The sequence below is a fragment of the Sinocyclocheilus grahami genome, unplaced genomic scaffold, assembly GCF_001515645.1.
Source record: "Sinocyclocheilus grahami isolate Dianchi unplaced genomic scaffold, SAMN03320097.WGS_v1.1 scaffold165.1, whole genome shotgun sequence".
Taxonomy (NCBI): Eukaryota; Metazoa; Chordata; class Actinopteri; order Cypriniformes; family Cyprinidae; genus Sinocyclocheilus; species Sinocyclocheilus grahami.
This window is the reverse complement of record NW_015505344.1, coordinates 295597-305428: the sequence shown is the minus strand read 5'-3', so window position 1 is coordinate 305428 and position 9832 is coordinate 295597. Positions and strand designations below refer to the sequence as shown.

The 9832-nt window shown below is 35.8% G+C and overlaps 1 protein-coding gene across 1 annotated transcript in view; it reads right to left on the bottom strand.

The window, feature by feature from the left end:
* Positions 1 to 4254: 4254 nt before the first annotated feature.
* LOC107593145 (paralemmin-1-like) overlaps positions 4255 to 9832 on the bottom strand; it is a 23594-nt gene continuing 18016 nt past the window's right edge. The window contains exon 7 of the mRNA XM_016282752.1: positions 4255 to 4987. Within this exon, the coding sequence (XP_016138238.1) occupies positions 4419 to 4987 (569 nt within the window). The 3' untranslated portion in view covers positions 4255 to 4418. The remainder of the gene's footprint in view (positions 4988 to 9832) is intronic.

The window sequence follows — 9832 nt, the reverse complement described above, 5'->3', positions numbered from 1 at the left end:
TAAGAGCACACACACTCATTATCAGGAGAACCAACAAGAGAGGAACCTGGTTATATGTCCCTACATTGTCCTCTGTTCTATCATGACTTTGAACTCAGCTTGTCATCAAGGGTTAGGGGTTCAAGCACAGGGACATTATCTAACATGGAAATGGATATGTATATGTAGATATGTGTGATGTATGTACCTATAAAAGCATGCAACTATACAAAAGAGATACGCCAGGCCTGTGGCCAGACAACAAGGCATTCAGGGGTGAGGAACACGTCGGAACTGGAATGTTAGTACTGACGGACAGTAAGGTGAGTGGCAAACCATGAAACTCACAGTGATGCAAAGACTTTAAAGGAAGTTGCCCAGATGAGCATTGAGAGGAAAGCAAACAGGTTCTTGAACCTTGAATTATAACCTCATTTGATGCTGCTTTACATCCAAAAAGTGTGTACATGGATAAGTGAACGTGTGTAAACATGATAAACGGAAAGTTTTTTTTGCATTCATGTTGACCTCATTTGACTCTTGGGCTTCTGAACAATGCACATTGATTTCCATAGAGTTCATCCCAGCAATTCGGGCAGAAATATAACAAAAATATGAGAGATAAAACATGACATACTAACTGAAATAAATCCTGAATACGACCACATAGACGCAAAACACACACACATTATTCTAGCACACCTCTACCAGCTACCCATGCCACATAATTTCATTCTCCTAAAAATTTGTAATTAATTTGCCAATAAATTAAATTGATAAAGAAAGTAATTTATAAGGTACAGGTTTAACATTCATTAAAAACCCTCCAATGTAACGTAAAGGTGCATTTAGTAGTTCGGTGCTAATTTAAAAAAGTTTAACACATGGAGAAATAAATTGTGTTTTTGTACATTGTAAATGTGTTTCAGTTAAGTATGGTGTGGATCGTCCCCACCAAAATGTATTTTGTCATGTTGAAATGGCATGAGCTGCAGTGTTTCACTAAGTTTCACAGCCGCTAGTAGCGTAGTGTTGTTTGGGGATGCAAAGAACGAAAATTATACAAGCATCGTGCCTTTCCAGCGGAGACAATGGGAGAATCAGTACCTGTATATAGTGATTAGAGTAAATAAGCTTTTTGAAACACTAAATGAATTGATTCGCAAAATTATTCGATTGCAAAAATCTCAAAACACAGCACGCTCACGCCACCTACTGATCAAAGTAGTGTAAATGCAATGTAATCACAGCCCAAATCTGCAGAAAGATACCTTTTACAAACCCATTACAATTGTTTTTAATAAAGTACTGAATGTAATTTACATATCACTAAATACCATATAATATGTAGTGACTTTTGTATGCTTGTTTTAGGCAGGTCTTGGCTATTCAGTCCAATTAGAAACAATTAATAACCATTCTACTTTTCATTATATATGCATGTTTATTAGAAATTCTTAAAATTCATTAAAAATGAACCTACATTATAATTGGTTAATGTGTTCACCAGATCAGCATTTATAACGTTTCGATGCAAATGTTCGATGTAATGAAGCCAGTTTCATACACACGCTCCCAACTACTGATTCTCAAAGGTTTCAAAGCTGAAAGCTCCCATCAATTATTTAATTAATTAATTTGAATTGGAATTAATTATTGTGTAAACTTCTCTCTGAAACACAATGGTATCAGTGTAATTTACATAAAACTGGACATTGACTGTGAAACCAGACTATAAAATGCACCTTTAATGTTGCTAACATTTATTTCTGTTATGGAAAAGATGAAAATAAGTTTAAATAAGCACCAGTCCATCACCCATCTCTTCCACAAACACACAGGCTACAAAAACAATATGCTTTTTGATTTTACTGAAGCATTTGGCATCATAGCTACTTTAAGGGCAATTCCAAAAAAAAAATTTCAACTTTTAATAGAAATGCTAACATTTAAAAAAAAAATATCTAAACAAAAAAAAAAGGAAAAAAGCTTCAATACTTGGCATAATGACCTATTAAAGGTTTCTTGTGCCATCGCCACACTTCCTTGGAACAGCTAAGGAAGGGTGGATATTGTCCTTCCTGTCTTTCCATTCTGGTCTCGGGAACTGTTATGATTGCTGTGGAAGTGAGAGAGCTTTGCTTATTCTGACACTAGTTTGAGGGCTCACGCGCGAGGGCTCTTGCATAGGATTGGCTGCAGCAATTTGTTGATGTCACTTGTTAGGAATGAGCTGTCACTGACCCCTCCTGAGGGCTGATGGCAGTGCGGACTGGCATACAATTAAAAACACACAGCCAGCCTGATACATACACTCCTCTGAACGTCAGAACAAGGCCAAATGCACACAAGCAATGCAGATGAAAGATGAGAAGGCTACAAATGATCCGATGCAAGTTTACATCATGCAGCAGTTTGAAAGTAACCGAGAGAACAACTGACTCTCTACTCTTGACCTCTATTTCCAACAAATAGAGCATTTCAAGTGGGGATTATATACTGTATATTTTAGTTAGAAACACAAAGGAACAAAATGCATGCGCAAGCTCTTTGCTGCAACAGTTTAACTGAGAACGACCAGTGAACAGCCTAACAGCAAAACACCAAAGCTTACTGAGCTCACCTGTCCTACATTTCAATATGAAAGAGCGCAATCTACTGGACTCACGGGAGAACAAATATAAGGAAAATAAGAAAACGGTGCTGTATTACTGTGTGTTTGAGAAATAGCCAGGGAAAAAGAGAAGGGATGCTCTGATAGAAGAAAACACTCATTGACCAATGATTTTTTTTTTCATTTAAAGCAAATAGCCTTAAACAAGTTACATGTGCATTTGCAGGAATGTTGGTTCAATAGAGAGGATAAGCTGTGACATGCTTTCATTTACTGTAAAATTATTATAACTCATCCCCAAGTTTGTAAAAAGCAAATAAAAATCATATTGATTATGCAATATATATATATATATATATATATATTTTTTTTAAGAATTAAGTACTTTTAATCGGCAAGGATGCATTGAATTTATCAATAGTGACAGTAAAGCCTTTTATAAAAGATTTCTAATTTAAATAAACACTGTTCTTTTAATTTTTCTATTCATCAAAGAATCCTGAAACAATATTGCAAGGCGTCCACAAAAATATCAAGCAGCAGTTTTAACACTGATAATAAAAAGGAAAGTTTCTTGAGCATCATATCAGAGTGATTTCTGAGGATCATGTGACACTGAAGACTGGAGTAATGATGCTGAAAACTCAGGAATCAATTACATTTCAAAATATATTCAAATGGAAAAGAGTTATTTTTAATTATAATAATATTTCACTTTTTACTGTTTGATCAAATAAATATATGTAAAGCTACTTTTAAATGGCCATCAGTAGAGAAATTTGTAACGTTTTTAAAACCAGATGTAGTTACAGGCAAAATCCTTGGTGTGTATCTAAGCTTTAATAAATGAATGATACTACGTGATCGTCTATGATAATATTTCACAATATTACAGTTTTTACTGTATTTTTGATCTAATAAATGCATCCTCGGTAAGCATAAGAAATGTCTTTCAAAAGCATTTAAAAAATACAGACCCCAAACTTTACAGCTTTACAGCTCCAGAAACATTTTTTGTAAGGAACAATTCATATGTTCAAAAAAATTTTTTTTACATTTTTGTAAGAAAATAAATAAATTTCATTACAAACTGAGGGATGAGTCCAAACTATTTTCTGTATTAATCAAGAGCTCAGCTTGTATCGAACCCAGAACGTTCCTTTAAAACTCCTGTATGATGGTTTAAAACAATCTCGTCATTTCTAAGCAAATGCAAAGTGTGCTCTGTCAATCCCACAGGTTTTATTCCTAATTCGAAAAACATAATAAAATAATAATAATTGCAATACTTCTCACAGCTTCATCAGTAATAAATACAGTGCTGAGATCAATCCTTTTCTTCAATCTTTTCTTTTGATGTGAAAGTGAAAATACTTTGTAGTGCACACAACACATGCTCTGCAAAAAGGGAACTCAAAATAAACAGGCTTTTTAAAAAAAATCATATATATTATACAATTATGGGAAATATTTGAATCTTCCATATGGAAAGGTAAGACTAAAAAATGTGAAAAGTAAATGCTGGTTAAAGGGGTTTGATCAGTTCATTTCAGTTAAAGGGTCAAATCTTCATACTTCTCTCACAGGAGCGCATATGACACCATTAATTTCAGCCACAAAAAAAAGAAAAAAGAACAAAACTAAAATTTTATGAGGTTAGAGAAGATCAAGGGGGAAAAAAGTAATATAGAAATATAAAATGGGTAAAAATCAATTAAAGAAACAACAGCTTCTATCAAAAGATACTGAACGTTTATTCCTCTCAGCCTTGCTGTTGTTCTCTCTGTATGTTGTTGCATTTGATCGGTAAAGTCTGTGTTTGGGCTCACATGATGGTGCAGCACTTGCAGGGTTGTTTCTCCTTGCTCTTGACCTCCGCAGCGCCCCCTTCTGGCTGCCCCGACTCGCCTGCCGCCTCTTCAGCCTTTGGTGGCTCTGCTGGGCTGCCATTAGGGGGCGCCTGTTCCTGCTTGGCATCACCGGCGGCAGTCTTGGCATCTCCGTCCTCGATGAGCACCACCTCAGCCTTCACAGTCGTGCTCTCCTGCCCCAAAACCTTCTTTGTTTCATCCTCGTCTTCAACGCTCTGGTAGCCCATGAAAACCATTGTGACTGGGTTCTCCGCACTGGCTCCGCCCACTTCTGTCTGAGGGGCCGCGGCAGGTTGGGCTTCTACACCCGTGATCTCCTTTATGGGGGCTGCGGCTGGGACTACATCTTGCTCTACCTTCTCCACCTTCTCGGCCTGCCCTCGCTCCAGTCGCGGCGTAGTCTTGCCGCTCTCGCTCATGGTCACCTCATCAGCCTTGTGGAGGAGCTCTTCCACCTCTGAAGAGCTGAGCTGGTGAACGCCATTGGTTACTGCACCGTCCACACTGCGCACCTCATGCACCACTGCATAGAGAAAAACAAGACGGAATGAGTCAGGAAAGACTTTTCCCTGACTGACTGTTCTTCATCTTAAAGCGATAGTTCACTTTCAGTTTCTAGTCCCTATTGACTTAAAAAGTGTTTTTTTACTATACTATGGAAGTAAATGTGGACTAGCAACAGAAGGTGAACTATCGCTTTAAGACTGACAAGCCCCAAGTATACTTCGTTTTTGTGCGCGTACGCTAGCGGCGAACGCGTAGCCTTTCAAAGTATACTCCATTTGATGTTATGCACGAATGCGGGCGGTCGAAACAAGTGCACTAGAAAGCTTTATCCATGTTCAGTGTCTGCTCTATTTTTCCCTGCAAGTTATGACCGATAACAAATATTTTTTAACTCTTTTAAACCAAAGCTGAGCTGTCTCATACCCTCTCGCTCACAAGCACTTGTCAATGTGAGCGTCTGTTGTTGTTGCAGTCTCTGCTATTTTGTTGTATTCTATTATTGTTGTTCTGTCTCTTTTGTTTCGTTTTCTACTGTGAAACAACGGAGCGGGACGGTGTTGCCACCTTGAGGAACAACAGATTAGTGCAAAATAACTTTAATGCTTTAATGACCTGCGGGTCGAGTGGTGCGCGTACAGTACGTACAGTACTGTTCTGATGACGAAATTCGTGTCACGCGCACTGTATGCTGTCCCTCGCGTAAGCATAAACAGTGAAGTATACTTTGGGCTTTTTCAACCCAAGCATTTGTGGGTCATTGACAAATGAGAGTGTTCAACAATGTAAAAAACTATTTTTCGAAGTCACATAAAACAAAAACTACTGGAGTACTTTTTACAGGAAGATGCTATTTCAGCCTTTCTACTTCTAAATTAAATTTACTGTTACTTGCTGTTTCTATGAATTCATTGTGAAATGTATTAGCAGTTTCTGAGTGAAAAGTTTCCGACACCATTTTGCTGATTTCATATGGTTTCCAAAAAAAAACAAAAAAACATTCAAAGAAAATTTTTTTTAGTTTTATTGAACTTAAATTAACTTAATGAAATGAAAAAATGATATGTGGCATAACCACCAATAAAAAAGTACCAAAATATTGTCTTTATACCTAGAATAAGTGTATTATTTTCCAAAAAAAAAGGTATACATTTTAAGTTTTTTTAAAAATATTTTTTAAACAAATATAGTTAATTATTCGTTCATTATTTTTTTTTAATGGGGCGAGATGGTTTGCAGGGATCTGCAGGGTCCTTTCTATTTTATAATTTATAAAAAAAAAAATTCCTGCATGTTTATTGATGTCATAACACCAAATGACTTTTTGGAGGGCAAAAGTTTTATATATATATATACAGTATATATATATATATATATATATATATATATATATTGAATATTTTAACAAAACTACTTCACTGTTTTTTTATTAAAAAACATGCTGAACTATACCTACTTAAGAGTTTTTAAGAACTTCCTATCAGTGAGGTTTTTCTTCATTATATCAGGACAGTTTTATTATCCCAATATTACAAAAATATATTAAAATGAATTTAAATTTAGAAATTAAAAACAACAAAATATTACATGTATGAAAAAATGTATTTTTAAACCAAAAAAACACAAAAAAACATGCCATTTTGTAGATTATAATAAACATAGGATGACCAAACATCCATTTTTACATCCTTTATTTATTTTTTTAAATTCTAAATTGCCTAAAATGTCCAAGTTTGACTTTGTTTTCCTATAGACTATTTCTCTACAGTCCTCATACATTATATGTACACGTATTTGCACTGTTTTGGCCATTCTCTGTAATTCCCGCCTTCTCGCAAGCCACGATTGGTCGATTGTGTACAATGCCTGCATGTTACTGGCCACTGCACTTTTCAGTCATTACCTTCAGCAAGTCTGAAAAACATTAGGAAAACAAAGCCAAAACCCTGGACATTTTGAGCAATTTAGAAATCATATGGTCACCCTAAATAAACAGCACTGACACCATATTTGAAAATGGTGTCTATATAAATCATTTTTATAGCGTTAAAGCAAATTTCTAGCAAACACTGCAGCACATTTGCCACATATTAACTTCAGGTTTGCTGTAGTCAAGAATGTATAATAAAAACTGCTAGAAAAACACTACACATTCTAGCCACTGACGAAACACATGGAAAGCATACTGTGCCCAGTCAATGACTACTGTTAGCATTGTCTTTTAAAGTTGTGCGTCAAGTGCACTTCACTTGCTAGAAGTGCTCACTTGACTGAGGGATCAAACACAGGGAAAGTGTGGCAAGCGGAGTAAACAGAGCAGGAAGAAAGCAGTGCTACTGGTGTTATTGCTTGGTGTAGTTGTGGCTAAGCTTGGCAGCAACATGCCCAAAACTAGCAGTCAAGTTGCAGGGTGACCAACTGAGAGTTTAACGCACAACATGGTCTTTCGTTCTCTGACAGAAAATAACAAAAATCAGGGGTTTGTGGTTACCCTGCATCTAAAGCCATGCTCAATTAATCTCTTCCTTTACGAGAAGTGACCAGCGTTTGATGACACATCAAGTAAAACTGACAAATATAAGACTCTGGTCTCATCCTCATGTTGTTCCAAACCCATCTGACCCAGCCTGAAAGAGATGTTGAGATGAATGTCCGAGCTACTCTTTTCCATACAATAAAAGCATACATTGGCCATCAAGCTTCAAAATGAACAAAAAAGTACATCTTTTAAAACTACACAAGCTTTGTGCGATTAACAGACGTACATTTTCAATCAAGGCTCACTGGAAAAATGTGCCTGTGGCAGCCTTTCTGCAAAACGATATTATGTTGCTTCCTGCACGTTTTGCGATACTTTCCAGACGAAATGTCCAGTGATTGGCACTAAAAGTGTTCAGATTTATGTGAAAAAGATGAATGTGAGTCTGCCAGTGGTTTATTATGTTGGTTGTTGTACGTATTGTGTATGATGAGTGGCGCTAAAAGTTTAATTCTCTATTGCATCAACTTAAAAATAACATACCATCTAAGTGATAATAAGCAAACATGAGATCAAATGCATTTACTGATGCATCCATGCCATTTTAGCTTGCTTCTGTGAGCCCTTTTATTATGAGTGCTCAACATCGTAACTGCAATGCTGTACCAAATAAACTACCAAGAAAGGTTAATATGTTAGAAAAGAATAGCTGATTATGTGATGCAAATGTTTTAGTTCACAAATAATGCACTTTGGTAAAAGATATTTGAGATCACAACATATAGGGCCCTATGAAATCTTTTTTATTTTTTCATAAATTCAGTGTCTGTTTGATTTTTTCAGGATTTATAATTTAATATAAATCTATTATCAAAAACAGTGGTAATCAAATGAAGGCATAAAACATTCATTAATCTTTTTAAATATAATTAAAAAAACTTATTTTTGACAGGCTCTCAAATATGGATTAAGTTAATGGCCCTACTTTTGTTTTATTCATCCAAAATTTGCTCAATTCCAAGGAACAGAACTAACATATTAATCGATAATCTGCCTATAATCGTAATTTGTGAGAAAAGGACTAAAGGTGTGTTAGTGTTTTACTGCCTGTTAATTTGAACTGGAAACTACAGTCAATAAGCCTATGTTGTACATTTTGTCTATGGAAGAAAATCATACGGGTTTGGAAAAACATGAATGGTGACATTTTTGGGTTACAGGTGCATCTCAATAAATTAGAATGTCATGGAAAAGTTCATTTATTTCAGTAATTCAACTCAAATTGTGAAACTTGTGTATTAAATAAATTCAATGCACACAGACTGAAGTAGTTTAAGTCTTTGTTTCTTTTAATTGTGATGATTTTGGCTCACATTTAACAAAAACCCACCAATTCACTATCTCAACAAATTAGAATGACAACTGTAGTCAAATTCCTTGACACGTCTGTGTGTGGTGGCTCTTGATGCCTTGACTCCAGCCTCAGTCCATTCCTTGTGAAGTTCACTCAAATTCTTGAATCGATTTTGCTTGACAATCCTCATAAGGCTGTGGTTCTCTCGGTTGGTTGTGCATCTTTTTCTTCCACACTTTTTCCTTCCACTCAACTTTCTGTTAACATGCTTGGATACAGCACTCTGTGAACAGCCAGCTTCTTTGGCAATGAATGTTTGTGGCTTACCCTCCTTGTGAAGGGTGTCAATGATTGTCTTCTGGACAACTGTCAGATCAGCAGTCTTCCCCATGATTGTGTAGCCTAGCCCCTTCAGTCCTAGCGTTCATTGGAATGGACATTACATATTTCTGTGTCTAAATCAATAAAAAAATCTCTAATTTCATTGTTTGAATAATGCTTATTACTGATTGGTTCCTGATTATCCAATCACAATGGAGAAATTACTTTTAACTTGATCTGAGACCGCTTCAGACATCAGACAAGACAAGCATGGCTCTGAAGCTCGAGAGAGGGAGGAGTAAGTGCCTATTTTTCATTAAAAATTTAAATTTATGTTCATGCTAGCCTAATACATTTTCTCTCAGCATAATTTTAACAATTTCAAGTGTTAATATTTCAAGTTATTTTGAAAATATTTCATTTCATTAAGTTATAGGATTTTTTCAAAGTTGAATGTCCATCCCAATGGACATCAGGAGTCAAGCGATATTAGCCAGAACTCAGTTAGTTCATGCAAAGAAACAAAATACCTATAAGCATTTCATAGCTAAGCTATGACTTCACAATTGATTTATTTTATGTATATAACCTGTTTTTCACACAATCTTCCTTTAGAGTATAAAGTCATAGACTTCCTTGAACACCTTGTAAATGGAGAGTTATCCAATCTTGACTGCTTGGATTCAGGAAATTAAGCAGATGAAGACGAG